Source organism: Betta splendens, chromosome 5, assembly GCF_900634795.4.
Source record: "Betta splendens chromosome 5, fBetSpl5.4, whole genome shotgun sequence".
In the NCBI taxonomy this organism is placed as follows: domain Eukaryota; kingdom Metazoa; phylum Chordata; class Actinopteri; order Anabantiformes; family Osphronemidae; genus Betta; species Betta splendens.
The window spans coordinates 9,252,022-9,273,458 of record NC_040885.2 but is presented as its reverse complement, the minus strand read 5'-3'; the positions used below and the strand labels follow the sequence as shown (position 1 = coordinate 9,273,458).

General features: G+C 46.9%; 3 protein-coding genes across 4 annotated transcripts; 2 read left to right on the top strand and 1 right to left on the bottom strand.

Moving 5' to 3' along the window:
- The first annotated feature begins 329 nt into the window (after positions 1-329).
- On the top strand, positions 330-5,637 carry LOC114856029 (probable nuclear hormone receptor HR38). The gene is made up of 7 exons (XM_029151618.2): positions 330-470; positions 1,782-2,620; positions 2,903-3,032; positions 3,158-3,321; positions 3,402-3,604; positions 3,693-3,871; positions 3,957-5,637. The coding sequence occupies exons 2-7, from the start codon at positions 1,784-1,786 to the stop codon at positions 4,217-4,219; spliced, it is 1,776 nt and encodes a 591-aa protein (XP_029007451.1). The 5' UTR covers positions 330-470; positions 1,782-1,783; the 3' UTR covers positions 4,220-5,637.
- A 5,173-nt stretch (positions 5,638-10,810) lies between these two features.
- zgc:113184 (uncharacterized protein LOC553745 homolog) lies at positions 10,811-13,897 on the top strand. 2 transcript variants are annotated; one of them, XM_055508956.1, is made up of 5 exons: positions 10,811-10,972; positions 11,999-12,129; positions 12,599-12,742; positions 12,821-13,188; positions 13,270-13,897. In XM_055508956.1, exons 3-5 carry the CDS (start codon positions 12,631-12,633, stop codon positions 13,444-13,446), a joined length of 657 nt encoding a protein of 218 aa, XP_055364931.1. In that variant the 5' UTR covers positions 10,811-10,972; positions 11,999-12,129; positions 12,599-12,630; the 3' UTR covers positions 13,447-13,897. The 2 variants fall into 2 exon arrangements, with proteins under 2 accessions (XP_055364931.1, XP_029007494.1); XM_029151661.3 differs by lacking the exon at positions 11,999-12,129.
- A 1,016-nt stretch (positions 13,898-14,913) lies between these two features.
- Positions 14,914-21,059, bottom strand: nab2 (NGFI-A binding protein 2 (EGR1 binding protein 2)). The gene is made up of 7 exons (XM_029151625.3): positions 20,400-21,059; positions 19,192-20,120; positions 18,916-19,049; positions 18,435-18,486; positions 18,246-18,345; positions 17,944-18,129; positions 14,914-16,011 (listed from the first exon to the last, which is right to left on the bottom strand). Exons 2-7 carry the CDS (start codon positions 20,107-20,109, stop codon positions 15,914-15,916), a joined length of 1,488 nt encoding a protein of 495 aa, XP_029007458.1. The 5' UTR covers positions 20,110-20,120; positions 20,400-21,059; the 3' UTR covers positions 14,914-15,913.
- Between the last annotated feature and the right edge of the window lie 378 nt (positions 21,060-21,437).

The window sequence follows — 21,437 nt, the reverse complement described above, 5'->3', positions numbered from 1 at the left end:
TTTCCTGGTGAGTCCTGCTGAACGCGCGTACGATACCTACATTTCCACTCATAACCCGGCTGCACCTCCAAACCTCCTCTATTTTTAGCATTTTTCATCCAGTAATAGCCCCACGTGAGCGCTGCTGTCGTTGTCGGTTATATTTAGTTCGCACGCTCCCCCGGCTCTTGCGTCAATGGAATCCCGAGCGTGCGTCACACGCGGAACGTCTCGCGAGCGCCGCGCTGATTGGCCGGCAGGCCGGAACGTTCCACCGCCCCGTTCACCATATTTGGGCACAGTCCCGCCTTTCGCCGCTGCAGCCAAAATAAAATAGAGAGTATGGAGCCGCCAGCGCTGGTCCGACCCAGTGTGTGAGAGTGAGAGTGTGTCTGGATGAGTGTGTGTGCTGACAGCCGCTGGCCAAGGAGACCGCTGCACTCTGTGGAGTAAATGAAAAGCTTTAAACTCCGGATATTTACCTGAACCAGGTGAGTGACAGGTCCTTCATGTTTACATAGCCACATTGTTGCTAATGAGAAATGTAATGTAATGCTTGCCTTAAAACTTCTTTATAACTAGTTTTAATACTTATTTAACTTATATGACAAGCCTGACTGGACAGCTATTTAACTTTTTATCCATTAATAGACTATTAATCAAACATGATACTTAGAGATGACGTGGGATGTGGAGCCCAGCTATAAATCCCAACTTCAAGAAGTTTACAGTGAAACAATATTGAAAAAGTGCTGATTTTACTACACTGCTTCTTCAGTAATTGGTGGTGGACAATAAATAAGACTAAAATAAAGTCTCAAAGATGACCATAAAGATAAATCAACAACTCTTTCAAAGTATTTCAACACAAACTGAATATTAGTTTTGGTAATAGAAAATTATTAATATTATGGAGACAGTAATTCTTATAATATGTATGTGTGTATTAAAGTGTATTTTATTAAGTAACTACTGTTATTTACACTACTACTGTTTCAACTTCACAGTACAGCAATTCATGTTTTTTTGTAATTACTTCACAAAATATTTGTTTGCCACTTGTCTTGTCTAGCAAGCCAGCAAGTCACGTACTGACTGTACTGATTTAAAATCACTTGACATTACATGTGGGTGTGTTACTAGATGAAGAGACATTAATGGGGTATATTTATAGGGCGTAAATCACATGCTGAGCAGTGAAGTCTACCCAACAACTCTTTTAAAGTCTATCTTCAAAGTTTGAACTTGATCAGAATGATCAGATTTCATCAAAATGTCAAAAGCATTTTGTAATAAAAGAAAAGCAGTGATAGGAAGTTAACACTTGTGCAGGCCCATCCACCATCCATGCAGCCACGCACACACACATAAACAGCCTTTGCCTTTTCACCTGGCGTCTTTCCCACTCTGAAACACAATCCGAAACCCTCCCTGGTATATTCCCTGTGGAAGAGGGTTGCCCACCACTGAAGGAGGTTTTTCAGGGCATTAGCAGCTGGTAAGACAATATCTGACAACATGTGATTGCTCCACTGGATCACCCTCTGCATTTTGGAAGGAGAACTGATAGGCTGGACAAATGTCATGGAGGGGAAATTAAGCCATGTTCACTTCGAGTGTTAATATAGGCAATGGTAGCAACTTCTTATCAGCCCAAGGTAACCTCTGAAGAGGGCTAAACAGTGGAATATCTGCATAGAAAGACATATTTTCACAATAGTTGATGATGTATATCTTGAATTATAGTTGTAAACACTGGGGATCTTTTTCCTGGTAGTAACTGTTGCTGTCCTCTGTCCTAGAGATGCCCTGTGTACAAACCCAGTACGCATCCTTGCCCCATGACACTTACTTCAGCCCTGAGTTCTTGAACTCTGACCTCGGTGCCAAACTGATGATGGACGTCTGTGGCCAAAAGGACCAGCTGTCCACATCCTCGTTGCCCAGCATCAACACCTTGGTGGGGAACGGCTACGTGGGCGAGTTCGATGCGTATTCCTGCAAGATCACCACGTCCCCTCCCGCCTCGACCGCAGCGTTTAACCACGCCGCGGGAGCCGAGAGCTCCGGCCTTCACATGCAGAACCAGGCCTTCAAACTAGATGACCTCCAGGTGTACGGCTGCTACCCAGGCTCCTTTGCTCTCAGCTGCTTTGATGAAACACTGTCATCATGTGGCTCAGACTACTACGGCAGCCCGGCCTATGCTGCTGCTTCTCCTCCAACACCAGGCTTTCAAGCCCAAACTGCACCCGTCTGGGATTCCCCATTCAGCCCCTACCCCTCAGCCCCGCTGTCCTCCGTTGCTGACAAGGCCGTGATGGCACAGCAGTTCTCCTTTTTCACCTTCAGCCCCACACCAGAGCAGCACTCGCCCCTGGGACAGCATCAGGACGCCCAGCCGGTCCCGGACGATGCGTTCTTCCTGCCGAGTCAGCAGCACGTCTCGCCCCTTCATTGCCCCCCCATGTCCCTGGAACACGGGCCCCTGGAAAGCCCCAGAATAGCGGAGGGAACCATGGCGTCCCCTAAAACGCCCAATCCAGGAGCTAGTGAGGGCCGCTGTGCAGTTTGTGGTGACAGTGCTTCCTGTCAGCACTATGGCGTCCGCACCTGTGAGGGCTGCAAAGGGTTCTTCAAGGTAAAAGGAACAGCTGAGCAAAGCATTGCTGGATTTAATAACCCACAAATATAAATGATTGGGTGAACTATTAAATCTTTCATAAGTATTTACCAGTCTCGGTTATGGGCTGATACTAGAAAGTATTTTTTCTGAAAAGAAGTTCAAGTAGAAAACAATTGTATCATTTTAGACACACTAATAAAAGATCATTTGTTTGATAAAGATCAGGATTTTGTGACATGTAACATTATATGCCTCCTTCATAAACTTTTAATAATATGTTTGGTCCTCTTCTGACAGCGAACTGTGCAGAAGAATGCAAAGTATGTGTGCCTTGCCAATAAAGACTGTCCAGTGGACAAGAGGAGGAGAAATCGCTGCCAGTTCTGCCGGTTCCAGAAGTGTCTGGCTGTGGGAATGGTCAAAGAAGGTAACGCAATATCCGGCCCGTTCTGACGCATGTTTGACAAAGACGCGTGTGTTTGCGATCGCAGCGTTCCGTAGCTGTCTGTTCGGGTGATGCTGATGTTCCTCTCCGTTCTGTCCGTTCCGCAGTTGTTCGCACGGACAGCCTCAAAGGTCGTCGGGGTCGCCTGCCCTCCAAACCCAAGTCTGTGCCCGAGGCTTCGTCCACAAGCCCCGGCGTCAACATCATCTCCTCGCTTATAAAGTCCCATTTCGAGTCCAATCCAACGAGCGAAAGTCTGGACTACACCAAGGTAGGTGTTGAGGCAGTTTTCATACAGAATCAGCTGATGAAAACCTTTGATGCACTGAGCCTCCACTTCCTTCCCTCCAGTACCAGGAGACCGTGGGCAACTTGAAAGAAAAGGAGAACGCTCAGGACATCCAGCAGTTCTATGACCTGCTCAGCGGTGCGTTGGATGTGATCAGGAACTGGGCTGAGACCATCCCAGGGTTCACAGACTTCTGCACTGAGGACCAGGAGCTGCTCCTTGAGTCTGCCTTTGTGGAGCTCTTCATCCTTCGATTAGCGTACAGGTCGGTCACATGCGCATGTTCGTGCGCGCTATGCACCACTATGACGTGCCTACGCTGATCCTAAAAGCAGTGGCTTTGAACTGCGCAGGTCGAAGCCCGAGGAGAACAAGCTGATCTTCTGCAACGGCGTGGTCCTTCACCGGCTGCAGTGCGTTCGTAGTTTTGGTGACTGGATCGACTCCATCATGGATTTCTCGCAGAGCCTCCATCGCATGAACTTGGACATCACCTTGTTTGCCAGCCTCGCGGCACTTGTCATCATCACCGGTGAGAGCGACTGCTTCTGTTCACCTCTGACGATGTTTAAATGTCGTATTTCTAAGTTGCTGACAAGACGTTCTTCTCCATCTAGATCGTCACGGCCTCAAAGAACCCAGAAGGGTTGAGGACTTTCAGAATCATCTCATCACTTGCTTAAGGGAGACTGTGAGTGGAAGCGGGTCTGAACCAGGCAGGACCCAGCCCAACTATCTGTCCCGCCTCCTGGGCAAGCTCCCTGAACTGAGGACTCTGTGCACGCAGGGCCTGCAGCGTATCTTCTACCTGAAACTTGAGGACCTGGTCCCACCTCCACCTATCGTGGAGAAAATCTTCATGGATAGTCTGCCTTTCTGAACGAACACAACACGTAAAAAGGCACCTCCTTTGAGGTTTTATGTCTGCACTGGACTGGTGAACCTACTGTTACACTGACAGACGTGCAGAAAAAGACATTGTTAAAGAGACCATTATTTTTTTAAAAGTACATTTTAAAATCCAATGAAACCTGTGTGAGTTCTGCATGTGGAAACCAAACACACACAGTTCATATATATTTTTGTGTGTATTTGTAAGACGACTTTATTGCTGTGCTACCGTACATGTGAGAGTGTTGATATGCAGCTAGGAAGACACTTACCCCGTATTTGGGTGAATGCAACTCTGAAAGACACTAATTTCTTAAAACGCAGGCTTTGGTTTCCGACAGCCCCGAAGACGCATGGCGGTTATTTAGTACCACAGTCTGCACAGTCCTACTACCAGGGGAAATATGCACAAATTTATTTGTATCACAAAATATAGTTTTAGTCCTAATCTTACTCCTGTGGAAGGTCATGGACCAAAGTCATTTTGATACCACTGGCTTCAAACCCTATTGCCTTAAACTAAAACCTTCTGCCATATCTCTTACTGCCATTTACAACATTTCAAAGCTGACGTCTGAAACACACATCACCTATGATATGATATGATATTAGATTTGCTGAATGAAAACGAAAAGTGCCTTTATGAAACCTCAGACCACATAGACTCAGTGGATCTTAATTCCTGTGTCTAATTCCTAGACAAAGAGATTTTCATTGAACGTCACCATCGTAATAATGAAGTCATCACTGCTGTAAATAGTATTCTGTATCGGGTCTACCAGCGTTTGGTATGAAGTGCCTGAGGCTTGTAATGGCCAGTACATTTTGACAAAGAGCAACCAGTGCTTGAATGCACACTTCCCAGCGCTAAACTGGAAGGACATCAAGTGATGACAGGTGGTTTAGGATCTGTATCCAGTTCACATGTCCCTGAGGCGGTGAAGGTTATAACTACAGTAGAGCCGTCAAGCTTAAGATTAAATTAAATCAAAGCACATTTCAGAGTCTCCCTGTTTCCACATTTAGGTGCAGCTTCTGTTGTTCGGATGTGTGAATAACCCCACAATGCTAGAAAAAGCTTTTTCAGAAGCGAACATTTCGTATTGGTTCTGTTTTCCCGTCTTTGGCTGTTTGCTGCCGATACTGTAAATCGCCCGACACATGTTGTGAACTGTCCTAATGGCTTCCACATTCTTCTGTGCAGTTTTGTATTGTATGTTTTTTATGTTTCCACCTCAAAACGAGTGGTACCTTAAGGAATCACATCAAAAGAAGCTGAGCAGCTGCGAGCACATCGGACTATAACAGGACGAACCTCCTTCTCTACGTGTTTTGTTTGGCAAAATGCACTGCAATGGTGGAAAAGTGTTGAGAGAATATTTTATAATAAATGCTTTTTGAAAACCACTGAATACATTTAAATGTCCAAAAAGTCATTTGTACAAGAGTTAATATTTTTAAATATATCTTAGTTTGGTGTGGTTTTAGTTAAGTCCTGTGAAATCCATGCTGCCTGTGAACGCATCATGAACAAAAACAGATAATGTCAGATATTTAAGGTAATTATATAGGAACATAAATGTTGCTGAACATGATTCAAGTCATATTTTCTGGATCTTTCTGTCATCTGTCAGCGAGTATTTGCATCAGCAGTATAAAATAAACTACCAAGTCCCTGTTTATTGTAACCAAACATGTCACACTGTGGCTGACTGCGGTGCCTTCAGGCACGGCTGCTCTCACAACTATGGACTGGACTCAGGCCAACATGTTTGCAATCACCCACACCAAGGGGATCCCCTGACTTTTCTTCTGGTGCCAGATTCACGCGCGTCTCAACCATATCACAGCATTTAAGGCAGACATGGGTTGTTCCTCCAGGTTGCACAGCGTCAGCAGATTTTTGCGCCACCTCCACGGACGTGAGCAGAACGGAGCAGAAGCGGGCCTTCGTCTCCGGCCTGTGTCGGCGTGTCACACATGGCGCTGGCCGCGTTCCCGACCAGTGGAAGACAACACCGTCTCAGTCCCGGCCACAGCAGACTGCAGCACTGGCTGCATTCATCGGCCCGACACCCGATACTACTGTACACAACGTACCGGTCATCTGGATTTTGGTGTTGGCAGACGGAGTGGAAAAAGGGGACAAGGGGAGAAAAGAGGAAGGCAGCCATTGAGGCGTTCATTGGACAAATCAGATGTAATGGGAGCAGCAGATGAGGACAGTTTCATAAGGAGGGTTTAGATGAATGCAGCCAGTCAGAGAACTCATTTGGTCGGGACTAAAAGCCTTTATTATTTGGTTTCACAACCATATACTGTGTTAATCCCTTCTGACTTTCACAGTGACTTTTTATTCTTCCTTGTGCTCGTGGTCAGACGTGTCCTTGCCCTCTTTCGCACCCACCGTCCCAAAATACAGCCCTTGTCAGCGTATCTAATGTGTCTGGGGCTGACCCTTAACTTTTAACCTGTGGCCTGAACATTCAGCGTTCAGGAACAAACTGCAGCCCTACACCCTGCAACCATGAGACATTATGTTCTGACCAGTAATGCGAAGCCGGCTTGTCACGGGTGTGATTTGTTGCAGAAACTTGCAGGCCTCCCGTTTTAAACTTTGCCTCTTTGCCACTTTGCACCGCGGGAAACACTTGCAAACATGCGAAACGTTTCGTGCAACTTAACAGTTCAGCAGGAGATCTTTGTGCATAAACAGGTCCAGGTCACTAGTACAAGTATAATAATGGGGCATAGCTGTATACAGCACATCTACTGGACTGTGAAAGCTAAGTGGTAGTTACCTTTTATCACCGTAACCACAACAACCAAATTTAACTCTTAAAGTTTGTTGACAGTGTAAATTAGCACACAGGACGTGGAGGCATTCAACATAGTTCACGCTGTGACAAATTATAATTTCTAAAATGCATCTGTGCTGACAGCATTACCATTAGTGTTGGAAGGGTAACTAAACTTTATTGGAATCTACCAGATTGTATTGGGTGCAGACATTTTTTGTGGAGGTCTAGACATTTTAACTATGCTTTAACTTTAGCGCTATTAGTACCGTAATAATAATTGTCGTATTGGCAGTTTTTCTTATTTCATTGCAGGTTATGTGTGCGTGTGCGTGCGTGCGCGTGTGTGCGTGCGTGCGTGCTTGTGTGCGTGTGTGTGTGTTTACGAGCAGCTGGTTGCTGGTGAGGATATTGTTCCAGCGGGAGGAAAGCTAAGAGCTTTGTTTGTGAGGATGCTGCACCTGTCGCTCATTGATGGCGTGAGCTGTAAATAACTTCGTGAATCTGTTTAGTGCTCGGTGCTTTGGTTCCTTCCCTCATTATTTTCTCTCCTCTGTGTGTTCTTATGTACATACAGTACACACTGATATGGCTGCACCTTCTTCACATTTGTTGAGTTTCTTTCTTTATTTTCCACAGCATCTCAGCGGAGCAGCAGAATCCCTGACGGCTTCAGTTTCACACAGACACCATGTGACACAGTGAGCACTGCACGGCCCCAGTTCATTCAGCTGCACATTGTGTATTTATGCAGCAGAACTAGTATGTGTGGGTGTGTTGTTGAGTGCGGAAAACCCTCTGTGAGTGTATTTATAGCAGGCCATTGTTGGGCCCATAGAAACCTCTGTAACGGGATCTGGTCTCTCTCACTAAGAGAGTCTGGTGATAAATAGGTTGGCAGATGTCATTGCTCATGCTAGCTCTGTGATAACTGTACGCCCCACATCACCAGCCTGAGCTCTTAGTCCTTGTGGGATTAAACTCCTAAGTGAGCACTGATCCACTAAATTATCATTCTAGCGTGTGTATGGAAAGGATGGTGGAAACCTGTCTGCTCTGAGGGACACGTCATAACTGCCACTGTTGTGTCCTCAGCTGGCATATGTTTTACATAATAGCATTTAAATATTAAAACAAATAGAATTATTATGATTCCTTATTTGAACAGATAAGAAGGAATTAAAACTTGTTCGGGGCACGAAACCAGTCTAGGCGGCGGAAAAATGGTTTGAATGGTTTCTATTTCATATTACAACTTATCAGCTTTATAACACTTTTATTAATTTTCACGCTGGCTAAGCAGCAGAGTTAGCAGTAAAATAGTCCATCCACAGTTTGTGTGTGTGTGTGTGTGTGTGTGTGTGTGTGTGTGTGTGTGTGTGTGTGTGTGTGTGTGTGTGTGTGTGTGTGTGTGTGTGTGTGTGTGTGTGTGTGTCTCACTGGAAACTTCTCTCTGCTCGGCCAAAGAATATGAGAATGTTACAATTATAAAACAAGATTGACAGGGTGGATAGTGTTGCACTGGCAGATGACAGTTTCTGGCTCTCTGCCCAGAAGTTATTCACAGCAAAGCCCAAAGACACATGCACATGCTAGTACAGTCCATCTCTGTGAGGACACCCATTGACATAATGCATTCCCGAGCCCTAACTTTAACCATCGCCGCTAAATACCTGACCCTAACCTATATCTGACCTTCACCTCAGGAGCCTTAAATAGCCCTTTGAAGTTGCAATGACAATTTGTGCCGTTGCATAAAAAAATTTGTCGGCACAACCAGATAAAGACATGTTCACGCACACGCTGCCCACCGGGACCCCTCCTCCACCGCCTGCCTCTGCTCTCTGAGGTGGGGGTTCAAGGTCAGAGCAGGCGCGTGGTGCTCACCAGCACACATACATGTACAAGCGGAGGTGTGTAGTGTGAGGCACAACATACAGCGCATATAAATAACACCAGCGCTTCACACTCCGCCGGCTAAAAGTGGACGTGGACGGAGCCTCTTCAACGGCTGCTGCTGCGTATTGGGTCCCTGGCAGTTTTGAAAGCTCCCATCAAATTAAAAGCGGCGGAAGTGATGAAGCATTAGGAGCTGTTAAAAATAGGAGCTGGCATAAAAGCTGTCACACAGACACAGAGCGTGAAGGCTCTTTCACAAGTTTAGAAAAGTCCAGCGTCTGCGTTACTGTACCTGGAGCAGAGCGCTTGTGTCTGTGCATGTTTTGTCCTATTTCTGACCAGTCTGCCTCATTACTATATAGATTGAATAGCAGCAGTGCCACACCAAGCATGAACTAATGGATCTGATATGCTTATATAACAGTGTTATCCAGCTCTTCTGCCAGCAAACGCTAACTACTCCCATGGTTGGGTGTTAAACTGGACATTAGAGCCAGTTAGTTTAGCAGTAATTTGTGAAGTGAAACAGCTAACTCAGCTGGATCCAGTGTCACTTTCGTCCATTTAATATAATCAGTATTATAAATCTTTTTTTTTATTATACACACAACAGTTTCCTTTTATTTTAACATGTCAAACTATTCTTCAACTTAGGCCAATAATAATGATAAAGATATGAGTTTATCAGTCAGATGGAGGCCGCCCATCCCTTACTTGCACTTACATAACAAGTCTGAAGTAGGGGGAACTGGCACCTCTCAAGATCACAAGGGGACGGCTGGGAAGTCAGTCAGCTGTCGGGCCCGACACCGCTGCTCCACCTAAGTGGACGAGTGGCATGATGGGTACTCTGCCACCCACAGGACTCCGCTGCCTTAATGTTGATCTATTTATAAGTCAATCTCAAGCTCATGACTGAACCGTTTCATAGACAGCCCTGTCCCAAATCGCTCCAGCTCCACACACCTGTCCCCTGATGATTAAAAAACACCCAACACCTGTTTCCGGGTCTGTATTTGTTATGGTCGCCCATTCTCTCAGCCAGGCCCACAGAGGGCTGAGCAGAGCATCCCCATCGCTGGCATCGCTGTCTGGTAACAGCACACAGGCAAAACCCAGTGGGACTGAACTGCCTGCTATGGACACGAAACACACACAGTGTTTTTGCTTTTGTAGATTAGATTAGAAAACATAATTGGGGAGACTGCTAGTAATTTCAAAATGTGAATATCTGACATTTTTTGTTATAATATTATTTTATACAATACTATTCTATACAGTGTCTAAATATTGTGTTTATTTCTGCATAAATGGCAAATAAAATCTTGAATGTTTAATCTTGTAACTCATGTTTAAGCCACTTGAAAGCGTTTGCCTGCAGCCCGGTCATATCAGCTTTATAAAGCGATAACATGCCAATGTGGTGTTTACAGCTTGTTCAGCTGAGGCCCAGCACAACCGCGTTATAGATAGTTCAGTGATATTTAACAGCCCATTTCTGCGACACGTCCATGACATGAGAAAATGTGGCTTAATGCGGCGTAAGAGAGTCAAAAAGGCCTGTGAGTGTGTGGTGTATATGGACTGGCAACCTGTCCACAGTGAACATGGTGGATCTTTATTTACAGAAGATGTTACTGAAAAGATTTCTCTACTTGTTACATGGATTTAAAGGTCTTTGTGAACTGTGTCTGAGGAGCAGAGAGCGCTTCAGAGGGACGTACTCTAAGTGCACAATCTCAGCAGCCCATTCATATTTATCAGTGTTGCACTTTCAATCTAAAAGTCTTTCTAAGAGACCGCCGTTTCTTTGATTACAACACTTTGGCTTTTATTTTGAAGCATGCCTCGCTAACCAGGAAGTGTTATTCGGGCAGGTTTTTCCGGGTTTTACGCAGGTGTGTTTAGGTCGATGTGTTGACGTAATCGCAAAAAATGCGGCTTTTATTCATGGTCCACTTGAGAAGACGTAGGTCTGCAGTTTAAAGTCACCTATATCTGTCAGCGCCTGCACTTCCTGCTGGAAATGATCGACCGCTCTTTGTGTAAGTGAACTTTATTTCTGAATGGATCCACTCAGGGTTGAGAATCTTTAGGAATCAATCTCAGAGCTGTGAAAGATCACATGACACAATACATTCGCTTCGAATCAGATGGCTTTTATTAAAGCAGAGAAGACGAGTAAAAGTCTGAAAATCAATCATAGGTAGGTTTTAATAGACAGGAAGGACAAAAAAGAAGGGAGCATTGCATAATTCTATACAAATCTCTGTGCCTATTCCTGTAGCTTTTTCTATGCAATTCCTCAGTTGTGGATAATTCTTAGTTTACATTTACACTTCTTGTACATTTACTACTTACAGTAAATTTTAATTAAAAAAATTGGTTTTATTCTGAATTAAAGCACTTTTATTTTGAAAGTAACATTAGCAAGGCAGAAAGAAAGAGCATAAGATCACTTTTTATGTGCTTGTGAAGCAGAAAGCTGGAAATAATGCAATTACATGCAAGCAATTAACACTCACCTCACCTCAGTGTTAAACCATGAAAAAATGAGGTTCGATGTTAGTGTTAAACCTGTCAGCAGAAATGAAACCTGTTTTTTGTTATTATAACCCTTGTTTTCTTCTGACGTTATTTTCCTCTCACTGATAACGTTGCTCTGCGTCTCCTGCATGTTATATGTTTGATTTAAAATTTGGATTAGACCTAACCACATAACTTTTATCAGCTGTGACCAGCGTTCATGCAGGTTTTGGCTCGTTCCTGTTTTTAGTTCACACTAAAGGCATTATGCAGATTGCCATGTCACACTTTAAATGAGAGATCGTGAGGTTCTCTTTTTTGCAAAAGTAGTTTCGCTTCCTTGTACTGTAAAGGAGCTACTTCCTTGTAGCTAATAGTTCCCAATGTAATGCATGTTGGTGAGGAGGCAGAGCATAATTTACTTTAGCCTAGGCCAGACGTAGACTAGTGACAGTAGTGTTTTGGTTCAGGCCTCATCTGAGAAAAGGATATTTCACAGATAATTTGTAGGCAGATGCATGAGTCAGATTTTGATGCTGCAACAGGATCTGGTCTCAGTACAAGGAAGTGCATTTAATATGGAGAAGGCTCGACATACACAGTCTCTGGATCCAGCTTTCGTGAGGAAGGATATGGAGCTCTGAGTTCTTGGAGGGAGCATATGAGTTTGCGAATGGTAAGTAGATCAGGGGCTCAGTAACCATTATCCTGTCATAGACAGTTATAATAAAAACAGTAAATGCGTCACTGCTTATAAGTTGTGTGTTTAAGGAGACCACGGTCAGCATGTCTTGGTGGCACGAGACCTTTTGACTGAATACATTTTGAAGAGTGTGAAACTAAAAGATTGGGTGTTACAAACAAAGCCCCACCCTTTGCTTAAAGTTGTAGAAAATATCTGCGTGTGAAATATAAATGAAAATATGCTAAATGTAATAAAGCCAATGGGTTAGTTTTGTCCAGTAGTTGATTACCAGGCAGCATTTGCAATGTGAAGCACTGACAGTTATTGTATAATCCTCATTTAAATGTTCTTTTAAATTCAGTTTGCGACCAAGCACCTGCAAACGTAACGACTTTTCCACTATCTTCAGCCAAATTAAGTGTGAAATTATTCTTTGCTCTAATCAGCATGTGCTGTGCAGGTTTCTCCCTGTGTCGTCCCTGAGCTGCTGAGATGGAGGAAGCGTACGCCGAGCTGTACCAGCAGTTTCTCCGCCTGAGGTCACTTTGCCTGCGGCAGGCAGCTCTCCTGCATCAGCTCACAGCGGCCCTGCAGCAGCAACAAGGTCCACATCAGTCCCAGGCTCACGTGACAATGCTCATCATTGTGTTTCGTCTGCTCACTGGAAATGTTCATGCTGCAGGTACTGCCGCTCCTAACGGGGAGCTGAGTGATATGACGTCCATCCCCATCCAGTGTACCCAGGACCACCCTGCATGTTTCGGTGAGAAGCCACATCCTCTCGCGGCGGCGCCCAGTGCGGCTGCACAGTGCTGCATCGGTCGCCTCACCACAAACACCGGGGCTTTCTCCGACTTCCTCGCTGAAGACATGGCCCGGCTTTCTGTGAACATGCCCCATCAGAAAATGAAAGATGGGGCGTTGGAGCAACAGGCCGCATCCTTGTTATCCCTGGACTCCTCCAAGTGGCCCGCGGCCCAGTCCAGTGAATCAAGAACTGCAGGACAGGCGGATTATCCTGGCAGAGACAGGACTGTGGGCTCATGGAGGGTAGGTTTCATCACGCGTCCTTCCCTCATTCGTCCCGCTTCATTTAATACCTCACCGAGCTTTACTCTTCATGTGTGCCAGATGCCTTTGACCGGCAGTCATCTGCTGGATGACGACGTTCTGAACCAGTCGGGCGGGTTGCTGATGTCAGACGTGGCGCTGCAGTCTCACACCTGTGACTTCTGTCAGGCCGTTTTCCCCGGAGAAACGACCACCAGGGGGGAGTTCCTCCGACACCTCCACACGCACATCACATAGACCGGGCAGCTCCCCAAACGAGTTAGGGCTTCAGATGACACACTGTGAGGGAGTGGGTGCAACTCCATTAACTGGACCGGTCACTGTGTCGATGCTGATGATGGCATCGTTTCATTTCTCTGTTGGATGTAACGTGAAGGGTGGAAGTAGAGCCCATGCAAAAAGCGCTGAGGAATCTGGTGCATGTTTTATTCAAGCTTGTGTTTACACCAGTGCCAGTGGTCATCACTGAACACGGGAACCTAACCCGACTCACTCTTTACTACAGAACTGTAGAATGTTGTTTAAAACAAAGGAGCATATTGTAAAAATACAGTGTATATATGTTTTACATGGTGGTGAAGGCTTTTGTTTTGCTGTTTAATTATGGCATCGTTTAAATGACCTTGAGCTCATATTAAGCTTTACTTTAACTTAACAGTTATTGTTAAATAAAATTAGCATTCTGGGACTGTGCCGTTTAATAAACACTGTGTGTGTGTGTGTTTGTGTGTGCGTGTGCGCGCGTGTGCGTGTGTGTGTGTGTGTGTGTGTGTGTGTGTGTGTGTGTGTGGGTGTGCGCGCGCGTGCATGTGTTGGGGGGGGCAATACCAACAACACTCATTGTTTTTATGAAGCAGATTCAGCTTGTTGCTTCTATTGCACGTTGCATTTAGCTAATCTGTTCTTAATGAGTGGTCCATCTCCTGCTTCTTCAGTGTTTTCGGTCGAGCATTGAGCTGACGTGTGTGTCTCAGCTCTGTGTCACCGAGGAGCGAGCCGCGTCTATGAATAGACTCAAAGATTTACCTCCCTAATTAGCAGAGCTGACAGCTGATTGATGACAGCGGCTCCCTTCATCTGTTGCCACGTTGAGTGATGCTGATAATCACCGGGAAGAAAACCAACTTGGATACGATTGGCTTCGTGCTCAAAGGCAACTTTAACATTAGCGTCACTGTCAGCGTCTAACGAGCTTTCTCTGGAACTGCTTCAGTGGTGGTGGTGATAGAAGTCCGTATATTGAGCTTTGAGCTAAATGCTAAGAAGCAGGTTCGCTTTCTACTGTTATCACTAATAACTTTGAAGTCATAGTAAAACAGCAAATTACTTTTTAGAGATCAACATTTGATGGCATTGGCTGGAAAATCAATATTTGAAAAATTAATATTTAATGCTTAGAGATCATCAATGTCTGAATTGAAATTCTCTGTTAAACAAGATGCTCCATTTGAACAGGGTTGCGCACATTCAAGAGCTAGATCGAGATGTGGATTCGCATCAGTGTGTGCGTTCGTGTCGCGTGTGTCAAAACGGAATGAGGGAGTGTGTCTGCGGATGAGCCATGATGACATCACTGGTACAGGTGAGTCACGCCGAGCCACATTGCTGAGGCGTCAGTGCAATGAACGCGAGGACGACAGAGGTTTTGCTGCTTCTGAAGCTTCATGAAAAACGGGGCGTCTCGTATGAATGAAGGCAACAGGCTTTAAGCAATAAAATAACATTTATTAAGATGTAACAAAATAAATTATCTTATTTGCAACATAAACTGAGGAGGTTACCGATGCTCAAGACACAGGCAAGTGTTACTGATGCACAGCAAGCTACTGTACCTCACGGTTCAAGTCTTTAAACTATCAACAGACAGTAAGTCTGTCAGCACACGGAGTGTGAACACAACTATTCCTCACAAAGACCAAACATCTGGAATAACCTACAGGCGCTGCTGTTTCTGAAAGTCAAGCGCCGCAGGGATTAGTCGGGACAACTTATTACATGTCAGAGCAGCGCGAGAGCGTCACCGCCTTCTCTGCAACCGTGGTGGCAAATATTTTCATTGCTATGAATCTTGCTGTGTAATGTTGGGTGGCCTGTTGAAGCCCCACACAGACACCTGAGGCAACTGAATAGTTGCAGAGTTCTGATCCTGCACAGCTGATGACGAACAAGTCATGGGCCGTGTGTTTAAAATGGGAGGGGGTCACGTTTTGAGGGTTTCGGTGCTGGATCTGAGCCTGTTTAGGCGAACGCACAATGCAGCGAAGCGCTAAACACCTCTGAACCTAAACTCAGCTGCTTGTGCCTCCTCTGGAAAATCAGCATTAACATTAACAAGCCATTATTGTGCTTTCACACTTTCATCCATGTCTGACCCCGTCTGAGAACACAACATGAACACAACATATTTGTTCCTGAGGGCGACGCAGAGCGAGCTCGCTGGAAAAAAAACAATCATCCTCTACACAACTGCACTGAGTCCATCTGGAATAAGTAAATGAGTTCATTTACAAAGTTGCAGTGCCCCCTGCTGTGTTGCTCCAGTTGCATGTGAAAGCAGCGTCACTTATTTTCTCACTGCTCGAGGGGTCAAGGACAAAACAACAGGTTGCTGCTTGTGATGTCGGCGAAGTATGCGTGGAAAAAAAAAAAAAAAAAAGACCGGCCCAGCGGCACCTTCTGCTTCACTGACAACCTGCGACGACGCTCACTTTGCCCGAGGGTTGCAGTCGTCTCTGGTGATGCAAGGGCTACTGCTCCTGCACGCTGCGACCGAGCTCCGCCTGTCCACCTTACTGTCGGGATCTGTGAAGACGTAAAGTTTCAGATAAGCTAAACGTGAGACAGGTTTTTTCTTTTTTTTTTTTTAAGTGGGTGAATCAAGTTATAAATCTGCAACGCCCTAAAACCCCGCGAGCTACAGGAACCTTTGCAAATGGTCATCATCATGTGATGCAGCTAAATTATCACAGTAAGCGGTGCTTCGAGAGCTTTGACTAATAGTTTGGGGAATTCAGCAAGATTCTCCCACATGCAGTGAAGTCATCGGGCGTCCTATGACCAACACAAGCTGTTAAAGAACCAAGCGTCTCCAGTTTGGTAAAGTTTAATGAGTCTAGTTGATGGTGTCAGCAAAGAACAAGATGAGGTTATGGGGGAAGCAAAACCTGATTTTTATTCAATTATTCATTGCGTAATAATTAACTTGCGATGACACACACTGAATTAAATGAATGTGCCTTATTTTCACCAGTGCACGTATTGAAACTCACGCTGAGGTTACACATGAACAACACTACTTACAACCACTTAATAGGGAAAATTCACTTCGTACAGTACAAATAAACTTGTGCTTTTCTTCAAACCGACATCCTGGGCTGATAAACAATGGAAGATGTATGCTAGACAGCCTTGACGTGAAGAGGAAGCGAGATCAGACATCAGTCATGATTAACCAGAGAGACAGATGTAGGAAACTTGTAGGAGCGGGCGAAGAAGAAGAAGAAGAAAAAACAACAGACTGAGGGAGATCGACGTCAGAGATGAAACATATGTCGTTTTTTGTTATTTCCGCAGTCCTTTCGGCAGAGGGAGAAGATGTATAAAAAAGACTGTGCCATTTCCCTGCCCACAGGTTTTATTTTTGTACACTGTCGCTTGGTGAGTCAATGCAACGCCCCTCCAATTACCTCCCACTCCCTCGCCCCCACGCCCCATCCATCCCGCCCTTCAGCCCACGCACCTAACACGCTCTGACGTCAGTCGCTGCTCAGAGAGGGGGGGGGGGTCCGATCTGTCGCCCACGGAGTACTTCCTACCCCCCCCCCCCCCCTCCCTCCCCTCCTCCCCCGCCCCCTCACGTCTTCGCTGGCTTCCTTCTCCTCGCTTCATCTCTTCGACTGGCTGCCGCGGAGCCACTAAACTCGCTTGTTTCTTCCCTGTGAGGAAGAAGCGGTGATCCGTCGGAGAAACGATGCTTCAGTAAGTAAGAGTATAACCCCCCCCCCCACAGACACACACATACTCTCCTCTCCCCCCTTCTCTCTATATATCACTCTCCACCTCCTTCTGTTTCCCTTCTAACTTCTATCCTCTCTAATTTACAGTCGGCTGAAGTTCAGCTGTGCGTGGTGGGAGGCGTCACCTCAGAGAGAATGTGACTCACTAGAGTTCAAGCTGTAGAGCTATAAAATATGTATTGTTGGGAGAGGTTAGGGAGTCTGTGTCTGTCATTTTCAATTCATCTCCAGCATCAACTCTGTTCCCTTCATTCTGTTTTAAGCTTAAAGCAATAGTTCGACATTTGTGAGGGATGTGCTTCTGATGAAGTTTGGTTCTGACTCAGTTCTTAACTGAGTTTACTTTACAATGAGAAAACGCTTGTCTGATCCCAGCATGAATTACTGTAGGAAGTTAAGTTTTGTAATCTCTTATTGTAAGGAATAAACAATGAGATATAACAAACGAGACAAAAATACAATTAACAGACCAATGAGCTTCAGAGCTACTCAGCTGTGATCTGGGCTAATTAGCTGCAGGTGGTGGCATCAGCTCGTATGCGCAGCAACAATTCTTTTCTCGTTAATCTCTTCATGAAGCCATTAAAAATGCAGCGTTCGTCGAAATGCTGAACTATTACTTTAAGCCACACAAAAATGCGCAAACTTGTGAAACATGTTTTATTCCGTGTCCATTATAAAGCACATAATGCTGTTAGATCGTTATTGGAAAAGTCACCTGTGGGGTGAGCGCCCTCTGACCCTAGGCTGAGCTTGCCAGCCCGATCATGTGACACCATCCGAGCCAATCGCAGCCCTTCGTCCATTAGCGTTTGCTGTATCAGATGGCGGCTCCAGTTGGCGGGGTTGGAGGTGTCGGCGTGAGGACGGGGGGAGGGAGACTGGTTGCACTGTGAGCCCATGTCTAATAGGACAGACAGATTAGGACGTGAATGCTCAGATCCTATAGGGACAAGTGGAGAGGCTCCACTGAGGCCAGCAGTAAACAGGCCGTTCATAGTCGGCGTCTGAGGCGTTTACCGTGCGATACGCTGTCCAGGCTTTCCGCTGATAGGCTGTCGTCGTCTGCCCTCTGGGTCGCGCCCTCCGACCCCTCCGCCGCCGTCTCGGGCGCCGTTACCTGAAACACGTGGGTGTCGGTTCAGAGCCGGCGGAGCATTGAAACGAGCCTCACAGTCACACTTCATCCAATGGCGTAAAGAGACTCACCTCGTGCCTCGCTCTCTTTTGGGGCAACGCGCCGCTTTCGTCCACATTTGTTCTGCAGAAAGACGACAGCTGATGGTGAAAGGCTTCACTAAGCCACTAAGTGTTGTTCGCTTTGCTCAAACCAACATTGTGCAAGTGCACGACATTCTAACTTTATTGTTTTGTGCACGCGCAGGAGTCTGTGCATCCCTGTGTCAGCACATTACACTGAGCACCACTAGAGGTTGGAGTTTAACTCCCGCTGTGATCTGATCCGGGTTCAGCTGGAAGGAGAACGCACTCGTGGGACGATGACTCGCGTAAAACATCTGGCGCAGGTGGAGAACGCAGACTCCAATGAGACGTGACATTGTTTCATTCACGTGCCCATTATGACACAGTGTTCTGTGCTGATCCTTGAACTGTGTGATGGGTGGCTGTTCCTGATTCTGTGATGTGAGCTGATCGCTGGCCACTGGCCCATACGGCGCGGCGCCCTCACCTCGTGTGCTTCAGCGTGGAGGTGTAGGCACATTTTCTCGCCACCTGCCGGGCCAACGAGAAGAGCTCCACCCGTCTCAGCAGAAGGGCGTTGTCGCGCATGCAGAACTGGGCCGCGGCCTCGTTGATGATCAGCTGAGGAGCAAAAGCGCTGAGTAAAGGAGATGTTGACGTCTACTGAGGGATTCGCTAATCGTGGTGTGTTTACATAGCGTGTGATTTCAGCTGTTCTGTCATTAAACACCCTTTGTCAACAGATTTCTGTAGTGTTTCTTACCTCGTGATGTGTCAGCTGCTTCCCTTCCCTCCTCTTCGAGTCAAAGCGCCCATAAATCAGACTGTACTTTCGAATCTCCTCCTCCTTGCTCGCGTCCTGGGACCCCATCTTGAAGATGTGCCCCACAGTCTTTGCCATCTTCTTGTTCATCCTCAGCAGGGTCTTCACCTCCGCCGGGTCGGACCGCGGCAGCGTCCTGAGCAGTCTCTCCACGCTCTCCACCACGGCCCTCACCGTCTCCCCGTCCAGCTGCCCCCCGGGCCAGGCCGACGGGACCGCGGGGGCGAAGGAGGCCGAGGGGCTCGGTGACGTGGAGGGACCCGGGGGACAGGCGGGCGGCAGCGGCAGCGGCGGGCTGGGCGGCTCCTCCTCCATCCCAGACGAAGAGGCCAAAGTGCAATTGGCGTCCGGCTCCGGGCTGAGCCAGTGGGGGTCCATGGGGGACAGCTTTTCCCTGTAGTGCGTGTCAGGCGGCTGCGGGGAGGCCTGGGAGCACGGGCTCCTCGGGCTCCCGCTGTGCATCGGAGTGAGGCACGCCCGGTCCTCCCGGTCGCACGGTGACCCCGGCTGCCCGTTGCTCACAGACTTCCTGGGCCCCCCCGCCGAGCCGCCCGCGCCCGCGCCGTCGACTTTAAACAGCGGAATGCCCCCGAGAGGAACGCTCGACACGGGCTGGTTGAAAAGGGCAGGGTTGGCCGCCCAGTCCCGGAGGGCCTTCTGCAGCCTACGCACATGCAGCGGCTTGGTGGCCATGCCAACGAGGGCCATGATCTCCAGGAACTCCTCCTCCGCTGCCTCGCAGAGCTGCTGCACGTCGTCGCCACCCTGCTGGATGAAGGTTTCGTAATAGGCCAGGAGGTTGGCCCTCTGCAGCACGCGGTAGAGCTGCAGTTCCCCGAGCGTGCGTGGCAGAGACATGGCACACGGCACTGGAAAGTTTACACAGGAGAATGGAAAGTCGTGAACCTGCAGCTGGAGAAATCCTCTACAAGTTACTTACTACACAGACTTTGACATCTGGACTACAGCTAATACAGCTGTTTAAAAATTCTCCAATCAAAAGAAATAAATTATTAAAAACAAAGAATGGACTCTATTACTAATATAAGAAGGTTATGCATTCTTTAGAGCAGTAAAACTATTTCCATAATTTAAACCTGTTTTCCACTTACAATAAATACTTAAACGAGTGTCTAAGCCTCTCTTACCTTCTTCGAGTCAGGTTGAAGGATGCGTCGAGAGGAGACCGGCGTAATTACGCAAAGTTGCCTCTCCGAACGCCGGTGTCACAGGTCGGTTCCTCCCGGAGTAAAACCGCTCGGCGCAAACAAGAGCTAAACGTCGACGGATGAGTCAGACGAAAGTTGAAACATTTGTCCAGCGACGGGAAGCAGACGCGGCAGTTTGTGCGCCAGATGTGGGGAGAAAGCGCCGTGCTCTCAGGCGCGTCGCAGTTACTGCCGTGCGCGTCTCTCGCCCCGCTGCCTATTGAAAGCCGCCCCGGCTCGGATTGGCGTAGTAAATCCCCTTTGCGTATCGTACTTCGTCTGAAATCACTGGCAGCAGTCCTCCTCCGGCGCACCGTATTGGTTGCTGGCTGCCTTTTTGCTGTCTGTGTGGGCTGGAGAATGACGGGGGCGGACTGCAGCACGCCATCTGACCGAAAAAGAGCCTTCCTCTCCCGGTAGAGAGGCGGCTTTCAAATTGGAGGTGTGGGTGGTGGTGGTGGGGGCTTGAAATTAACCCTCTGCGTCTTCGAGATGTGTCCTTTCTGCAGAGGCTTTGGGGGGTTCCCAGGGTTTAACCGCGTCAAAGACCCCCAAACAAGTAGTCAGCACGCCAACACTGTACGGAGAACAATACTCAAAGGTGACACTTACTCAGTTGTGTTCGGGGCTCTATATTTCCCTTATTTTACGGTGGTTGGTGGGTGGGTGGGTGGGAGGTGGGTGGTCGTGAATTATACAGGTGAAGCGCTGGTGCTTGTTCAACGCAGTGATTACAGTTCTTTCAAGTTCGTGTTCAATGTGCGCAAATAAGCCCATAAAACCTCCAACAGTCTTATTGTGATTTAACCGCTTTCACTGCACCGGTGCTGCGTAAGTTTAGTTGAACGTCTACGTTTACCCAATAAGATCATATGCAACAAGGTAATAATGTTCATACACGGTGGATAAGCAAGAGTGACAAATGACTGTGTATTTTACTGACGCATACTGAAACATTTACAGCTTTGTGTTTTATGC

Bases quoted from the DNA above. Each gene is read 5' to 3' on its own strand.
- LOC114856029 (XM_029151618.2), top strand. From the start codon at position 1,784: ATGCCCTGTGTACAAACCCAGTACGCATCCTTGCCCCATGACACTTAC. The intron at 2,621-2,902 runs GTAAAAGGAACA...CTCTTCTGACAG, and splicing joins GCTGCAAAGGGTTCTTCAAG to CGAACTGTGCAGAAGAATGC. The intron at 3,605-3,692 runs GTCGGTCACATG...TGAACTGCGCAG, and splicing joins ATCCTTCGATTAGCGTACAG to GTCGAAGCCCGAGGAGAACA.
- zgc:113184 (XM_029151661.3), top strand. From the start codon at position 12,631: ATGGAGGAAGCGTACGCCGAGCTGTACCAGCAGTTTCTCCGCCTGAGG. The intron at 12,743-12,820 runs GTCCACATCAGT...TTCATGCTGCAG, and splicing joins GGCCCTGCAGCAGCAACAAG to GTACTGCCGCTCCTAACGGG. The intron at 13,189-13,269 runs GTAGGTTTCATC...CATGTGTGCCAG, and splicing joins GGACTGTGGGCTCATGGAGG to ATGCCTTTGACCGGCAGTCA.
- nab2 (XM_029151625.3), bottom strand. From the start codon at position 20,109: ATGTCTCTGCCACGCACGCTCGGGGAACTGCAGCTCTACCGCGTGCTG. The intron at 19,050-19,191 runs GTAAGAAACACT...TTTGCTCCTCAG, and splicing joins AGCAGCTGACACATCACGAG to CTGATCATCAACGAGGCCGC. The intron at 18,346-18,434 runs GTGAGTCTCTTT...CACGTGTTTCAG, and splicing joins AAAAGAGAGCGAGGCACGAG to GTAACGGCGCCCGAGACGGC.